This window comes from Crocodylus siamensis, chromosome 5 (genome assembly GCF_052110815.1).
Source record: "Crocodylus siamensis isolate JL-2025a chromosome 5, ASM5211081v1, whole genome shotgun sequence".
NCBI classification, from domain to species: domain Eukaryota; kingdom Metazoa; phylum Chordata; order Crocodylia; family Crocodylidae; genus Crocodylus; species Crocodylus siamensis.
Window position 1 is genome coordinate 63,508,703 of NC_143399.1, and position 18,285 is coordinate 63,526,987.

Here is an 18,285-nt window from a genome sequence, read left to right on the forward strand (position 1 = left end):
GGCTATGTGGGAAAGTTGTGGAATTCCCGTACATGGAGATTTTCAGGACCTGGTTAGAAAAACTTCTGTCAGGAACACTCTGGGTATGCATGATCCTGGCTCAGCAGAAGAATGCACAGAGAAGATGGTCTCTTTAATTATCTTCTGACCCTTCTTTTATATGATATCTGTTTATATAATTTCAAATTCCTAACTTATAGAACCACTATGAAAATTTGTGGGGAAAAAATAAAAATCTTTATTAAAATACTATTGTTAACTATATTTCTAAGGGGGTATGAAGACCCCTTGTAAAAATTCATACCTTCCTCTGGCTCAGGGGAAGCTCCACTCCAGCCAGCCCTTCTCAGGTAGCCCTTCTAGTCTTTCCTGCCATGTCTTTATATTGCTCAGTGTAGAAGTAGCGTGTAGAGAAGGAGCATCTAGTTGACAGGGTTTGTAGCTTTGTCTGTCTGCCTCATATGCTAGCACTGATTTTTCTCTCACTCCATTAAGTCCTCCTGTTTAGAATCACAGGGCATCTTTACCCATGGAGGTGGTGGGGGGGCACTTTAATTAGAGAGACTCCAAGAGCCCACTGGGACCCGAGCTTCAAAATGATGGTGGCACCACTTTAAATCTCGTTCAGTGAGCTTTAGTTAAAGTGCCCTCACTGCCATTTTGAAGTGCAGCAAGGCTGAATACACAAGATGTCGAGGCTGCTGCAGTACACTAATTAGTATGCTCTAGCAGACTTGATTAATCAAGTTTGCTCTGATATGTTGCAATTACAGTGCATCGGAGCAGCACCCCTGCACGTCTACAGGCACTCATACGGTGGGAAACAGGTCACTTGACACCTCAAGTGTGCCATCATATATATTTTTTTTTATGGCACCATAAATGGTGAGCAAATAGATGTCCCTACCCTTTGCTGTGCCATGTAAGAGGAAAATCAGTGGCATGAGGAAAAGTAGTAAGAGTCTCTGCCGCTTTATTGTGGCAATTGTTGTCTATTAGCTCTGTGATAGGAGAGTAGAGAGACTCTGGTGCCCTGTGCCTCCATGTTGGAACTTGCTTATCCAGACCTACCCCTGGAATCTCCAGGGTCCATCTGGGGAAAAGAAAAAATGAGGGCTTCCCTGCATAGCCAGACCCATCCCTAGAGATCCCTAGTCTCCCAGACCCTCTTCTTGGATCTCTAGGAGTGCCTTTGGGATAGAAGGAAAGTGGGGCTTTCTCTATTTATCCCAAATCACCTCCTAAGATCACATTGCCCCTTATCCCACACTATCAATGGAATCCACGTTGTGGCAGAACTGATCTATTTAATTCAGCAACATCTATTTTTAGGCCTAGAATCATAGAAAAATCAATTTGGAAGGGACCTCTGGACATTATCTAGTACAGCTCCCTGCTCAAGGTTGGATCATCCCTATCCAAGCCACCCCATGCATTTGGAATAAATCTTGTCTAACCTATTACTAAAACTACAAAATCCACCCTGGAGGACACCCCTAGCCTGCTGCAGAAAAAGCAGAGGGAAAATGGTGGTCAGTATCCTGTTGCTGCAAGGGTTGTCAAAATTCACGTGAAAAATTCAAGGGACCATGCCCCAGGCTATAGGTGAAGGCAAAAAAGTCCTACAACCTGTACCAAGCTCAATGTGCTGCGGTACCAAGCCCTGCAACCTGTAGCAAGCTGTACCAACCTGTACAAAGCTGATCACAGGGTAAAATTCCTTCCTGATCCCAAATGTAGCAATCAGTCTGACCCTGAACAGAGGGCTGGAATAATCCACTTCAGGTCAGGATGCTATGCTGTTACTATCTATTGTTAACATGCAGGTCCACTCTTCGACCAGCAAATCCTACTCCAGAGGTGGGCAAAATATGACCCGCAGCCCAGATCTGGCCCACAAGCTCACGGGGCCCCTAAAAAATGTACAAAATTAATACTTCTCTGCCCTTTTTCCTGTCAAAAATGACAGGAATCAAGGGCAGTAGGACCTAGGGAAAGTCCAATAACAAGCCGCCTGGCCCTGCCCCCTCAGCCAGAAACTGCAGCCAGGGCTTCTGGCCTGGAAGTACATGGCTGACCCACACTGGAACCACAGGTAAGTGTGTGTGTGGGGGGGGAGAAGATCAGGGGGACCCTGGGCACAGAAGGAGTGCAGGGGGAAGTGGCTCCTCCCCCACCACATGGCTGGTGGCGCCATGCTCAGCTGCTGCAGCTGCTCACAGTCTGCCTGGGACTGCCTGAGCCTGCTCCAGACAGCCTTGTGCGGGCTGCGAGTGGCTACAGCAGGGAGCACCAGCCATGGGGTGGGGGAGAGGCTGTTTTTCCTCCAATGCTCAGCTTTTCCCTGGGCTCCTTCCCCGTGCAGAGAAAAGTGGACTCTTGCCTGCCCCATGGCTGGCACTCCCTGCTGCAGGTCCTCGTGGTGCTCAGGCGCTCAGGCGAAGTACCGAAGGATTGGAAGAAGGCCAGTGTGGTGCCTATCTTCAAGAAAGGGAGGAAAGTAGATCCGGAGAACTACAGGCCTATCAGCCTGAACTCCATCCCTCAGAAGTTCTTGAAGAAAATCATCCAAGAGACCGTTAATGACAAACTGGCTGAAGGCAACTTCTTGAGGGATAGCCAGCATGGGTTTGTTGCAATCTCATCTCCGTCTATGATCGGGTGACATATCACCTGGACAAGGGAGAAGAGACTGACGTCAGAGATCTTGACTGTAAAAAGCTTTCCATCTGGTATCCCACAATCATCTCATAGAAAAATAGGCGAACTGCAGCCTCAGCTACATCTCAGCTGGTTGGGGAATTACCTTTGAGGTCAGACCCAGAGAGTGGTAGTTGATGGAAGTCAATCATTGTGGTGCGCTGTGACCAGTGGGGTCCCCCAAGGCTCTGTCCTTGGGCTTATCCTTTTCGACATCTTCATTAATGATGAGGACGTTGGTGTCAGGAGCGGACTGGCCAAGTTTGCTGATGACACCAAACTTTGGGGTAAAGCGTCCACACCCAAGAACAGGATGGTGATCCAGGCTGACCTTGACAGGCTCAGAAAATGGGCAGACAAAAACCTGATGACTTTCAACTCTGAAAAATGCAGGGTCTCCACCTTGGGAATTAAAACCTGCAGCATGCTTATAGACTTGGCAGTGCTACACTTGCTAGCACCATGGCTGAAAGGGACTTGGGGGATCATGACTGACCACAAGATGAATATGAACCACCAATGTGACGTTGTGGCTGGCAAAGTGAGCAAAACTCTGGCTTGCATCCATAGATGCTTCTCCAGCAAATCCCAGGATGTCATCCTCCCACTGTACTTGGCCTTGGTGAGGTTCCAGCTGGAGTACTGTATCCAATTCTAGGCTCCACAATTTAAAAAGGATGTGGAGAAGCTTGAGAAAGTTCAGAGGAGAGCCACATGCATGATCAGAGGGCAGGAAAATAGGCCTTATGATGAGAGGCTGAGATCTATGGGACTCTTCAGCCTGGAAAAGCACAGGCTCAGGGGGGACCTGGTGGCAGCCTATAAGTATATACAGGGTGTACATCAGGATCTGGGGGAACGCTTGTTCATCAAAGCACCCCATGGGATGACAAGGTCAAACAGTCACAAACTTCTCCAAAACCATTTCAGGCTGGACATAAGGAAGCATTTCTTTACTGTCTGAGCCCCCAAGGCCTGGAACAGACTGCTGCCAGAGGTGGTGCAAGCACCTACTCTGGAATCCTTCACGAGTCAATTGGACGTTTATCTTGCCGGGATCCTGTGACCCCAGCTGACTTCCTGCCCCTGGGGCAGGGGGCTGGACTCAATGATCTTCCAAGGTCCCTTCCAGCCCTAATGTCTATGAAATCTATAACATTTATTTAATAAGTTTACCCATCTTATTTTTTAGCCTTCTGGTATTTATGTAGACACACTTATATATTTTGTCCTTGCTCAGCTGCCTGTTACTACTCATGGTATTTGCTTGGAACAGTCTGTATTCTGACTTATCCTGACTCTTGTCTATAGTATACTTCTTACTACCCTACTATCCTCTTCAAGATGGTATAAAATCTGAATGATGCTCCCATTTGGGGTTGCATTAATCCAAATAAAAAAATCACATATAAAAAGTGAAGAAGAAGAATAAAACAGTAGTAAGAGAGAAATTCATCATATACTATTTTCCAAACATTAAAAATGAGAAACCAAGAATCAGAGGAAGTGGTGAGTTCTAGAATTACTTAACTGAGAAGTCAGCATCCTTTTGCCTGTATGGGCAGGGGATTGTGATCCAGCTGTTACTGCAGACCATCTTTTACCCATTCCCCCCACTGTTAGCAGCCAGCTGCCAGATTTCCAACCCCTCTGCAGGAAGGGAAGCTCAGATGCTGCAGATGCAGAGAAGATGGGCGGTATGGTGCAGCTCCATGACATTGATGCTCCATGCTGGCTCGAACTCATCAGACCTCTTTGCAGGCCCTAGGTTACTGACACCAGGCTTAAATAAGAATGCATAGAATGACTATGTTCCCTTGGTTAGCAAAAAAGTGCCATTTATCATAAAGGCCCTATTTTCAGCCTGTTTTACTGATTTCTAATCGATAAGAATTAACTTTTCTATATGATAATTAAAATGTTTAAGTGTAATTTATTCAAATTAATTATTTAAATTGAGATGTCCTGTTTGCGATTGAAATCATGCTTAAAATTGGTCATTTAGATCACTATGGCTGCTTACAGATGTTTTAAAAAAAAGAAAAAAATGTACTTTACCGGTAGAAGAAGCTCATGACTTCGACCTGGCTCTTCAGTGTCTGTATAGCTTCGGCACTTAATGGTGCTTTTTGGTGCTTTTATCTAGTAGCTGATTCAATCAGCTATTACATAAAAGTGGCAAAAAACCCCCACTGAAGTTCCTGACTTATACAAATGTTGGGCAAGCTGGGTCCAACTAATGCAATGCCTCTTCTGAGTAGGAGCTAGGCTTGGTGTGGGAGCATGCAAAGTTTAAATCATTGGCATTTTTTTATGTCTGAAAGCATCCTATGTCTATAATGGCGGCATTTTTCAAAAAATCATAGATTTCCTAGTTTTCATAGACATTAGGGCTGGAAGGGACCTTGGAAGATCATCGAGTCCAGCCTCCCACCCGAAGGCAGGAAGTCTGCTGGGGTCACAGGATCCCAGCAAGATAAGCATCCAATTTTTTCTTGAAGGTGTTCAATGTAGGTGCTTGAACCACCTCCAGTGGCAGGCTGTTCCAGACCTTGGGGGCTTGGACAGTAAAGAAATTCTTCCTTATGTCTAGCCTGAAACCGTCTTGCAGGAGTTTATAACCGTTCAACCTCGTCATCCCTTGGGGCGTTCTGGAGAACAAATGTTCCCCCAGATCCTGGTGGTCACCCTGATAAACTTATAGGTGGCCATCAGATCGCCCCTGAGCCTGCGCTTTTCCAGGCTAAAGAGTCCCATAGCTCTCAGACTATCGTCGTAAGGACTGTTTTCCTGACCTCTGATCATGCACATGACTTTTCTCTGGTCTCTCTCAAACTTCTCCACCTCCTTTTTGAATTGTGGGGCCCAAAACTGGATGCAGTATTCCAGTTGCAGCCTCACCAAAGCTGAGTACAAGGGAGGAATGACATTCCGGGATTTGCTTGAGAAGCATCTATGGATGCAAGCCAGCGTTTTGGTTGCTTTACTAGCCTCAGCATCGCATTGAAGGCTCATGTTCATCTTGTGGTCAAAAATACTTTGTGAATGCTGAAAATTTCTCAAAATATCCTAAATTACATAGATAAAGTTTCTGTCAGACAGTGAAAATGCCACCTTTCGCATTACTAGATAAAAGTTAAGTACTACTGTACTATGTTTCCCAATTCTTTTTCAGACAAGCCCTGTGGGCATCCTGGAGACATTCCGTTTGGCTCCTTTGACCTTACAGAAGGAACTGAATTTGTATTTGGTGCTCGTGTTGAATACAGATGTGATGATGGGTGAGTTTTCTTAAATATTCAGTATGAAATTAGTATAACATAGATGGTAAGACTTAAGTAGAATAAGTGTCTAGTTAAGCCTTCTCATTGTAGAAATCAGATTACATTATTTTAATATTTTGTATAGTTATGAAAAGCAAAGTTGAAAGTGAATCCACTTCATTAAAAAAAGATATTAGAGCTCCATAAAGGCATCAACACTATTCTCTCTATCACATTGTTTTTTTTGTTCATCAGGGGGCACACCTACACTGCACTAAATGCCATAATTGTGGTACATTAAGTTTACTACCTGTAATAACAGGTACTAACTGCACTATAATTGGTGCTACTGTGCAGTAGTACCAGCACAGGTCTTTTGCATGATGCTAACATGCAGTAAACTAATTCTACTGTGCATTAGTGCAGCTTTCGCTATGCCATGCTAATATGCAGTAGAATTGGTTTAGTGAGCTTCTAGCATCTCATGTAGATGCACTCAGAGACAACCAAATTTATGTTCAGAAGAGGACCGCATTTAATTTGCCTGAAACTAAGTGGGCTACAGCTGACTTATTTAATATGGAGATTTATGATACAGAACTAGTTGTTTGTGTATTCAGTGATGAATCTTGAGTTAGTAAACCAGAAAAATCATTTGTAATGCAATCATTGCATTCTGGAATCATTTGTTTCTACACTAATGCAAACAGGCAAGGATTTCTTTGGGTGATATATATATATTTTATTAGATCAACTGTGTACTTAGGATAGAGTTAAACAAGCTTTCAAATGCAAACCATCCTTCATCATATCTGACCAGAACCACTTTCTACATTAATGAAATGCTGCTGAAAAAGTCATTGGGTCACTCTGATACTTAATGTTTCAGAGGTCAGCATATTAGTCCTCTGACCCACAGCCCATTATTTCTGTTATACAAGAATATCAGAGAGAAATTTTTCAAATAAGAACTTTTTAGGAGATTCTGTAATTCTGTTCATCGTTTATTTTTACTCAGTTTACTAAGCCTGGAGCTAGCAGGCCTCTATCAATGGATATGCACAGGTGCTATATTTAGGTTGTCATAACTACAGTTAGATTAAACTAAATGCCCATCTGTGCAGACATTTTGGGGAGTTAAATTGGGTGAAAAAAAATTGTGGGCTTGATCTAAATTAGTTTAACTGAGGAAGTAAACTAACTTTTATATTGGGAATGAGCTAAACCACTCTCTCAAACACCTGTAAATGTTTGGAGCACAGCCCTAGTGCAGGGAAAACCCAAGTGCTTGCCCCAGACCTGAGCTGTGTTCTTCCTATGTGCCCTCACCCCCCAGCCCTGAGTAGGTTATTTTGAAGTCTACCCTTCCCCCACTGCTGGATGGACTACTCCTGCACATGGAACAACCAACCACCCCTCCAAATTCTCCACCCCAGCAATGTCCTGTCAACTCCCCATCCTGGACCAGCCAACCCCCATGCAACCCCCCATGCAGACCCAATCACACCTACTGTACCCTGAGTTACTTATTCCGGTTTCCCTACATGGCTCCTGGGGCTGGTGAGTGCCTGTGCATGCTGCTTCCGGTCTATGTTCACATGGCTTAAGTAAGCCACATGAATGTAGACAAGGTGCAGCAAATGATTATACACACCCAATGAGGTTGTACTAGTACCTCTCCTAGATGCCATGATGAATAAGAAGATTAACAAAAACTGAGAAGAAGCTGGGGAAAAAGAATCATTTCTTTTTTAGAAGGACATTGTGGGTTAATCTGTATTAGAGCAGAAGGAAATTACTTGTACTGTTTGGGTGATAACAGCATAATGATTCTTCTGCATTTTAGAATTATTCACTCTGCTTTCTTTCATTTGTTAAGGTACCGGATGCTAAGTCAAAGATATGTCCGTGAGTGTCTGGCAGATGGGTGGAGCAATGATTTGCCTCACTGTGAAGGTAAGTGGAATGCAATACTTAATCCTTTGTCAAGCTGACTAGTAGCTAGTCTGCCAGAAACTGTTCAGGAACAAACAGATGCCTTTACTTACATTGCAGTTGTACCTGACTTAATATGCAGTCTCACTAGTTTCAGTATGAATACTCATGGTGTAAGCTACTATTTAACAAGATCTAGGATGGTATAATCCCTTAATGTTGTTCTTAGGGTCTGCATTAAAAGGGTAAAACAAGGTAAGACAGAGCATGGATTTACAGCATGATAGCTTCTCTATGGCAGCTACCTGCCTGCCTGACTACATGCTTCAATTCTGTAGTAAGTATGAAGTAGCTTATTCCATTGTTACTGGACACAGCTACACAAGGAATTTACTGTGAAGGTGACCATTTAGCTGCACAGTTTCATCATCTACACATGTACCCCTATTAGCCTAGAGTATTAACAAGAACTATCCTGCTATGAAGTAAAAAACTCTGCAGCAGCATACATGTAGATGCTGAAGGGGCTGGCTGGGACATAAGGGTGATTCAATGTGGGGGTTGCCTGCCGGCCCCCATACTGAAGCTCCTTCATGCCCCAGCCAGCCCCTCTGCATCATATTGAGCCAGGGGGAACAGCCCTGGGCTGGCAGACTGATTTTTTTCCCCCCACCTGCCAGTCCCCTGCCAGCTCGGTCTGCTTTAACCTGGCTCCACATGCTGAGTATGAATAAACTGTGGAGCTTATTGCTCCAGCATTAATTGCTCTTGGGTGAACATTCAAATAGTGTGCCTGGGAGCAATAAACTCCAGAAAAATATGCTCCACAGTTTATTAATGTGCCATAATTGAGTGTGTAGAAGTGACCACTGCAAGGTAAGTTACCTCACGCTTACCAAGGGATGAACTTGTGACCAGTTACACAGGAGGTGACATATTTTACAACAAACATATTTTAAACCACATTAACTTAAAGCCATCCCACTTGATATTTTTTCTTAATTTGTCTCTTTAAAGTTATAATGCCAATATGGTAGCTATTCTTCAATAAAAACAATTCACAAGACTCCATAATGCATTGTAATGTTACTATGATTTAAGGCAATAAGAGAAAATATTACTCATTTTTGTTAACATCAAGAAGTCGACAGTAGAGGAAATTAGGGACGCAAGTCTATCATTCAGGCATGTGTAAAATCCTCCAAATCCCTGATAAACTCTGACCTGACTCTGTAGATGCCCAGTGGAGTCCTATTGATGGGCCAGTTATCAAAGCAAACCAGGACTAGGTATTTCTGGTAAACTGTAATCCCAACAGTTTGATATGTAATGTATTTTTGGGTGGGAAGGGCTGGAAAAATGGAGGGTCACCTTCAAGCCCCAGTTTCAATTAATAGTTCATTGCTACAGGGTGGAACAACTTTAATAGGAGAGACTGAGAGAAACCCAGCTCAGGATCTCCAGTAGTTGGTGGTCAGAAGTGGGAGACCTGTCTTCAGATCTCTGCCCCAAATATAATTTAGTAATTCCACACCTATCAGGAAAGCGTTGTAACCACATATTTAATTATAGTAGTATGGAGGTCTGTTTGGATACTCTTAAAAAAGGACTGAGGCTTCATGGCTGAGAATAAGGGTGATGTTACAGGTTACCTTTAAGCCATCATAAAAACACTTAAAATGGTAGCACTCATCCATTAAAGCGTGTTAACCATGCTAAAAACCACATAAACATTTTAAAGATATGTCAATTTAAAAGAAGGTTATTTCTGATCTGTTTTGCCCAGGTCATTCCAGGGTATTATTAGTTTGCTCCAGGGAGATAAAATGCTGTATTTGATTCTTCCAGCATCCCAGGATGCACCATTCCCCACTCTTCATACTCCTTTGCTCCATGGGCAAACTTTCAACCTCCCTGAACTCTACCACCCAGGGGATGGCTCTAGCCCCAAGCCAACACCCGCTCCTGCCCCAAAGATGTGGGACCCCTGACTAGTCCTAGTGCCTCAGTGCAGCTTACTAGTTTGGGGCTTGCTCTAGCACCCCTGTACATTCAATTGGCTTGTACAAGGGGATCAGTTAAAAAACCAATTAACTACTAATGAGCACAGGGAACTGGCTTTTAGTGTTGGGCAACCATCTCTCTCCCCACACACCTGCTTCTCCCCAAAGCTGTGAGCCACTGAACTCTGGCTCAGCTTCTCTTCCCCCATGGTATTCATTTGCATTGAATCATTTCATTTGAAATGGTTCTGTCAGCACTTACTCAACCCATGCAGGATGCTCACTGTGTCCCAGCTCTGATCTACTGTGGCAAGCATGCAGAGAGCCCCTTGACCAAATCCCAATTCAGTGAAGTATGTGCACGATTTTGGTCTTTCTTATTATTCTTTTTTTTTCACTCCTTCTCTTTACTTGTCCCCTCTGCCTATTCACTTCAAACAGGCTTCTCCCCACCTAGTCATAGCTCCCAGCTGGCTTCTGCTGGCTGTGGATTGAGGGAAGCCATATGGTGGTTTCTCCACCCCGACCTTTATGCCACCATCTCCTCTCTTCTCCCATCCCAGAGGAGGGATAGAGTCCTGGCTCCTGTCCATGCCCCTCCTCATTAGACCCTCTAGTGGCAAGTCACAGTTCTGCAGGTCTGGTATTAAGCCTCTACCCAGTGCTTCCCAATCTTTTCCTCAGCACAACCCCATTTATGACTCCATTTCCTCAGCATGACCTCTCACTCCTGACCCACAGCCTCCCAGCCCTGCTGGTGCCAACAACTCCCCACCCACATCCCCTTGGCCCTACCAGTGTCCCTCTCTCTCCACCCACTGTCCCCTATGATCCCAGCCCTGTTAGTGCCCCTCACTCATAACCCATGGCCTCCTGCCCTCCCAAGCCTGTCATAGGAGGCTTCCAACTGCTAGGGCTGTGGAACCAAGGCCATGGCCCACAGCCTCCTGCCGCCCCTTTCCCTTCAGCTCCTGAGCCCTGGATACTGCCCATAGGAGGTGGCAGTTGCTATGGCTGGAGTGAAGCACAGGATGCAGCTCCCCTAACCCTGCTGCCTCCCCCACATATGTGGCACAGGCAGAGTGGAGCCCTTGGCAGGGGCAGAGTGGAGCCTTTGAGAGGAGGTAAATGCTTCCTGCTGCCTTCCACCCCATAGCCTCCACAGCCCTGTCGGGGAACAGGGCCCCAAGGTCATGGTGGGCTGAGCGGTTTGGAACAAACAGACGGGATTAGCGGCGAGGAGTCTGAGCGGTATGAGACATGTGCGGTTTCAAAACAAATGGGTTTTATTTACTTACGCCACTGATGGTGGTGTAGCGTAGGCAGGAGGCTTGCTTGTTCAGTTACAGTATGAGTTGGAAATGAACAACAAAGGGGTCTGTTGGTCCACGGGGTTCTCGAGCTGAGCCCTTGCTTCTAGCCCGGAGGCTAGGTGCGGCTGCCCAACTCAATAGTCCCAGGACTAGTCAACAGCTCATGAATCGGGAGAACAAACAACGAACTAACAAACTGTAACACAATGAAAGAAGTCCAACGTGGATGAGAAGATCAATGGAGGTGCCGAGGTCAGTGCCGAAAGATGCGACGGTGCCATGGTCAATGGTCGAAGTAGGTTGGGTCGGTCAGGATCGTGGTCAGTAGTCGATGCCAGAGATCAGTTTGGTAGCCAGAGAATCAATACAAAGACGAAGTCAAGACGACTTGCGAAGCGGCAACAGTGAGAAGACAAGTAGGGCTAAAGCCCTCCTGAAGACCAGTCCCTGTCAAGACAGCCTCTGCTTTCAGAATGGATCGCTCTCCCCGTGAGACAGTCTCTGCCAAGGCAGTCTCTGCTCTCTGGGTCGAATGTGGTCTCTCTCTCCCCGCCTGGGCGGGGGCTCACAAGCCTTTTAAGACAACTAGGTAGCCAATCAGGTTGCTTTGTTTATAGAAATTTCTAGTCTCCTTATGTCATATTCTTCAGAGCTGAGCATGTGCACAGTAACAAGAGTTTGACTGACAAGCCAGAGGTTGTACAGGGGGCATATGCTGGGCATGCTTGTAATTTTCCATGGGCTTGTCTGTGCATGTTCAAACTTAACCCTGTGTTACCCAGCATACATTCAAAATTTGGTCTGGACAAGCCCAAAGGGCAGGACCTGTCATGAGGGGGTGGGGAGGCTTAGTGCCACTTCCAGGGGCCCAACACCAGCTGCACTGCCATAGCTAGGCGTCCCCTGCCTGCCTGACAGCAGCAGCAGTAGTGGCATGGAGTTGTACATGGTGGTGTAGCTGGTGTGGGGATCCCAGCAGTGGTACTGAGCCTCCCTGCCTTGCTCTCCCACAGAGGCCCAAGGGGGAGAGCAGCAGGGTGGGAAGTCTTGAGATTGCAACCCACATCTGCTGTACTGCCCATCTGCTCTGTGACCTCATTTTTTATCATTGCAACTGCAAATGGGGTCATGACGCAAAGCTTGGAACTATTCCCTTAACCTGTGATTGCTCTGAAACTGTTTTAACTTTCATAGTTTCACAGTTAGTAGGGTTGGAAGGGACCTGAGCAGATCATCAAGTCCGACCCCCTGCCATGGCAGGAAAGAGCACTGGAGTCAAATGACCCCAGCAGGGTGATTGTCTAGCCTTGTCTTAAAGACTCAAAAGGTAAGACCCAGCACCACTTCTCTTGGAAGTTGGTTCCAGATCCTAGCTGCCCTGACCATGAAGTAGCACCTCTTGATGTCTAATCTGAATCTACCCTCTGCCAACTTGTGACTGTTATTTCTAGTCACTCCTGGTAGTGCTTGGGGGAACAGGGACTCCCCCAATGCCTGCTGGCCCCCTCTGACTAGTTTGTAACAGGCCACTAGATCCCCCCTCAGCCTTCTCTTGTGGAGGCTGCACACGTTCAGCTCCTGTAGCCTCTCCTCGTAGTGCCTGACCTGCTACCCCCTGATCATGTGAGTGGCCCTCCTCTGGACCCTCTCCATGTTGTCCACATCCCTCTTGAAGTGAAGCGCCCAGAACTAGATGCAGTACTCTAGCTGTGGCCTGACCAGTGCCGCATAGAGGGGGAGTATCACCTCCTTGGACCTGCTTGAAATGCATCTGTGGATGTATGACAAGGTGCGGTTGGCCTTCCTGACTGCATCCCCACACTGCCAGCCCAAGTTCATCTTGGCATCAATAGTGACTCCAAGATCCTTTTCTGCCTCTGCACTGATGAGAAGGGAGTTCCCCAACCTGTAGGTATAGTGCTGCTTCATCCTCCCCAGGTGCATCACTTTGCACTTGTCAGTGTTGAATCCCATCCTATTCTCATCCACCCATCCCTGTAACCTGTCTAGGTCTGATTGTAGCCTATTCCTTCCTTCTAGTGTGCCCATATCCCCCCACATCTTAGTGTCATCGGCAAATTTGAACAGGGTGCTTTTTACCCCCTCGTCCAAATCACTGATGAAGATGTTGAACAGTGAGGGCCCAAGGACCAAGCCCTGCGGAACCCCACTGCTCACATCCCTCCAAGTCAAAAATGACCCATCCACTACCAGTCTCTGCGTGCAGTCCTCCAGCCAGTTGGCAACACATTTGACTGCGTAGGTATGGACACAACAGTCTCCCAGTTTTTTAATGAGAACGGGGTGAGAGACAGTGTCGAAGGCCTTCTGAAAGTCCAGGAAGACTATGTCCACTGCTACCCCTGCATCTAAGGATTTGGTGACCTGGTCATAGAAGTCCACTAGGTTGGTCTGACTGGACCTGCCTCTAATGAACCCATGTTGGTTGCCCCTAAGAAAAATCTCCCCTGCTGGCCCCTCATGGACATGTGCCAGAATAATTCTCTCAAAAAGCTTACCCAGGATCGAGGTAAGACTAACTGGCCTATAGTTTCCCGGGTCCTCCTTCCTCCCTTTTTTAAAGATGGGACCCACATTGGCCCTCTTCCAGTCCTCTGGCACCACACCAGAGCACCACGAGTGCTCATAAAGCCATGCCAGGGGTCCCGCAATAATCTCAGCTAATTCCCTCAGCATTCTGGGGTGGAGATCGTCCGGACCAGCTGACTGAAATACATCTAGTCCCTCCAAAAGTTCCCTGACTAGATCCCCACTGGCCCTTGGCCTAGGTGCGCCTCCCCTGGGGCCAGTGGGGGGCCCAGTGGGGGGCTGATCCTGTCCCTGCTCAGGAAAATGGAGGGAAAGAAGTCATTAAATAGGTTAGCTTTGTCATCTGGTGTGATGACCAAATTTCCTAGTGTGTGTTTCAGGGCCCCCACGTTACCCGGTACCTTCTTCTTGCCCCCTATGTATTTAAAAAAGGACTTCTTGTTGTCCTTGATCCAGGTAGCTAGTTCCAGTTCCATCTCTGCCTTGGTCTTCCTGACTGCCCCCTTGCATCCCTGAGCAACCGCAGTATAGTCCTCCCTGGTGATGGCCCCTCCTTTCCATTGGGTGTACGCCTCCCTTTTAGCTAGGAGACATTCTTGTATGCTTTTAGTGAGCCATGGGGGCTTTTGCGCCCTCGTGCTCCCTTTGATCCATGTTGGGATTACCTCCCTTTGGGCTTGGAGGATTGTCTCCAACCTTATGACAGCATAACGTTTGGCAGCTTTAAAACGTTTTTAAGATAGCCTATAAGAGCACCCCGAGAAATGAAGAGAAGTACCTGACTTCCTCTGATGGGTAAAGCTTGAATTCCAACCCTGTTCTCATCAATTCTTACTGACTGGTATGGGCAGTTTCCTGTTCAGCCATTTGGCATTAGTGAATTTCATTCTTAGCACCTTAACTGTCCCTGTGCATCCTATAGTCAGAGGTCCACCTGAGTCTGGCTTATTGGCTTAATGTCATTAAGATGCACTGTTTCTGAAGTAACACCACAGAGGAAAAGCAGAGCTAGCATCACATCTGGTCACTTTTTATTCCTCAGCCAGCCTGACCAGGTATCCATTCACATCTGGTGAACTGTGGATGGCTTTTGGCACTGCTTTAGAAAGAAGCTCTCATTTGCACCTCTACAGCTCTCATGAGATGCTTTAAGCATTCTGAAGCTGCACCCCAGTGACTAATTCAAGGCTGAGGATAGTTTTAGCCTCCAAAGTATGGCAACGCCTAAATCTTAAGTGTTAATATCTAGAGTGTATTGAAATGTCCTTTTTATACATGATGTTTTATTTATCAAGTAAAGAGCTTATAACTGGATTCAAGATCAGGTAAAGAGCATAGAATAGATAAACTAGAGAAAACTGTCAGATCAGAGCAAGACTTAAGTAAAGCCATATCCTCAGAAATATGCATGTTGACCTATGTAAGTATCTAATGGTGGAGTTTACTCCCAATTAATTACAGTTTTTATTTGAATATAAAACACAATTTTTTTCATCCAATCAGTATTGGGGGGAAAAGCCCTTTGTCTTGTATATGCATACAAGCAATATTCATTAAACATATCATCTATCATTAACCTGCTACCAGAAGCAGCATATGTTCAATAATGGAAACCAGCTCTGAAGTTAATTGACTGCAACCCATACTAAAAATGCCTGTAAAACACATGACCTATGCTAAGCAATTTTTTTTCAAAGAAATGTTGTGTTCCAAGCCAAATCAAGTCCAAATCCATGAGTTAGTGCAGAACCATAAGTGGCCCTGCAACCAGCAAACATCCCCTTACCCCCACCAGGAGCTTCAGATATTTCTGAAGTCTTTTGGAAGGCATCCTACATGCAGGCCCAAGCCCAGAGGCTTGGAGTTCAGGTGTCCCCAAGGTTAGTCTGCCCTCAGCCATATGGCTACAGAAGCAAGCTAGGGAGGAGTCTCCCATTTCCATAAAGTGGGCTTTAGGCCCCAACACCTTGGTGGGTACTGAACCACACCAGAAGAACAGTTATCCCTGGGAACTGCCTTCATGGACCGAGATACATGTTGGTGGTTTGTAAATATATGTATGTATATGTATATGTATGTCTGTGTGTGTGTGTGTGTGTGTGTATACATACACACACAGGAAATGAAATATGGGAAATGAAAGATATAAAACCAATCATGTTTGCTGTAGGAAATTTAGTTATATAGTTTTATATATTATTTTGAATAAGCCAATTTGAAATGGTTGGCATAGTCTAGGCCACTGCAGTTATCTAACATTCTCCAGATGAGTTGAGTTCAGCCTTGGCTACATCAAGAGCAGAATCTATGACTATGAAAGATCAGTGTATTAATTGCCCACATCAGTAGTCATGGAAGTTCTAGGTGAGTCCTTGGTTGACTACCTGCAGGCAGCAGATTGCAGCAAAGTCAAGATACTCTGTATACTTCTACATGTGAAATTAATGGCAGCAAAAAAATCCAACACATACTGCTCTGGAGTTTATTGTTCCCAAGAACCACATTTACACATGCACCTGGGACTCCAGCACATTGAGCTGGGTTGGAGCAGCCGCAGTGGGCAGGGAGCCCAGGAGATCAGCCTGCCAACCCGGATATGCTCAACCCCACCTCAACATGCTGTGGAGGGGCTGGCTAGGATATGCATGTGAACCCTTGTGTACCAGCCAGCCCCAGTAGTTTCCATACATGCATTGATGAGAAGTAAAAAGCTCTGCCATAGGATAGTATGAGTGTTAACAAGTACTAACCTATGGCAGAGTGAATTTGTTTACTCCATCCTAATAGCACTGCATGTATAGATGCTGAGACATTTACTGTGGAGCTAATTAGGCAACTGCAGTAAACATCTCGTTTTGATGCACCCTATGCATACAATATTCTCTTGTGCCTGTTTGCTAGTGTAGGGTAACATGTTGCTCAGATAACAGTGCTATCTGAGTACATGACAAATTTAAACTTGCTGTCAATTTGATGTCCATTTAAAGTAATTCTACATTTTTATCTATAATGTTTAGTTATTTTCTGCTGACCATTTTGTTTTACAATCCAGGTTCAGTTTCAAATATAGCTTTATTTTTACAGTGATAAAATGTCTGCCAGTAACAGCTCCAGAAAATGGAAGAATTGCCATGTCTGGTACATATGAGATGGACCAAGAATTTTCCTTTGGACAAGCCATACGATTTGAATGTAATGCAGACTATAAACTTAAGGGAGACAAAGAAATATATTGCTCAGCTACTGGTGATTGGAGTCAGGAGGTACCGCAATGTATAGGTGGGAAAATAAATGTTTTTACTTTGCTAATGTTTGTCTTTAGCATATGTGATTTTGAAAGTACAGTTGCAACTTCTGGGCCATATCTGCACAGTAAACATTGTGAGATTGTGTGTCCTTGGCAGATTTACTGTGCTCCAACATAGTATCCTAAAGCATACTGTGCTTTTCCAGGCAGGCTGCACCCAAAATTAAAAGCAGCAGTTGTGGCCATACAGTGCTTAAACTGGGCTTCCAGTAATTATCCCTGATGAGTTACCTTACCAGTTTTCCCAAGAAAAACAGTTTCCTAAGAAGCCTGACCATGGCAACAATACTCCATCAATCTTAGGAGATGCTGAGCATGTCTACATGTGCCATTAATACACAGAAATAAACTGTTGAGCAATAAACTGTAGAGTTTATTGTTCCTCAATTTATTGCTCCTGCAAAGCTCTCAAGTGCATAATTTGTATGTGCGCCTGGACCACAGCTCATTGAGCCAGGTTGCAGCAGCCCCAGTTAGCAGGGGGTCAGCTTCACAGCCTGGGGCTGCTCTGACCGATCTCAATGTGCTGTGGATAGGCTGGCTGGAGCACAAGGGTGCTTCTCTGTAGGGCTAGCCAGCAGGTAGCCCCCACACTGAAGCACCCTCATGCCCCAGCCAGCTGGCTTGGCATCTACATGTGTGCTACTGTGCACAAGAACTCTGGAGCAGTGTAGGACTTGTATTTACTTGCTCCCTACTGTGGAGTTTATTCAGTTTTTGTGTCCTAATAGGGGACTGAGATGTTTCCTGTGTGGTTAACTAGTTAGCTGCACAGTAAACATTTCATGTAGACACACCCAGTTTTCCCAGAACAGCATAGTGTCCTTGAGGATTCCTGTCTTGAGCACAGTAAATTGATCACATGAACATCATCTTCTTATGGTGCTAAAATTCTCATGAATTTGTTGCTACAGGTGAGTCACAGTACCAGTTAAATACATACTCCCAGAATAATCATTTATTATGCATTAATCAGTGTATTGATGTTCCAATCTTCAATTCATGCTGCATGTAAAAAAAATAGTATAATGCAGGGCAATAAAACAATGTTGTGGTTATGCATTAATCTCAGGCCTTCACTGTAGCCTGTACGTGAAGACTCCATAGGACTTCACACAAGTACAAAAATGGAAAATGAAAGTATTTATAATCAAGACTGTTTATCATTTTTTGCCTGTACCCAGTAGGAAATAGACCTTCCACAATCCAAACAT

At 45.3% G+C, this 18,285-nt stretch overlaps 1 protein-coding gene across 1 annotated transcript in view; it reads left to right on the top strand.

Moving 5' to 3' along the window:
• The window catches only part of LOC149864167 (complement factor H-like), a 91,189-nt gene that overhangs the window by 13,651 nt on the left and 59,253 nt on the right, over nucleotides 1-18,285 (top strand). Inside the window, exons 3-5 of the mRNA XM_090049757.1 lie at nucleotides 5,876-5,981; nucleotides 7,843-7,919; nucleotides 16,849-17,043. Coding sequence (XP_089905883.1) covers nucleotides 5,876-5,981; nucleotides 7,843-7,919; nucleotides 16,849-17,043 — 378 coding nt within the window. The remainder of the gene's footprint in view (nucleotides 1-5,875; nucleotides 5,982-7,842; nucleotides 7,920-16,848; nucleotides 17,044-18,285) is intronic.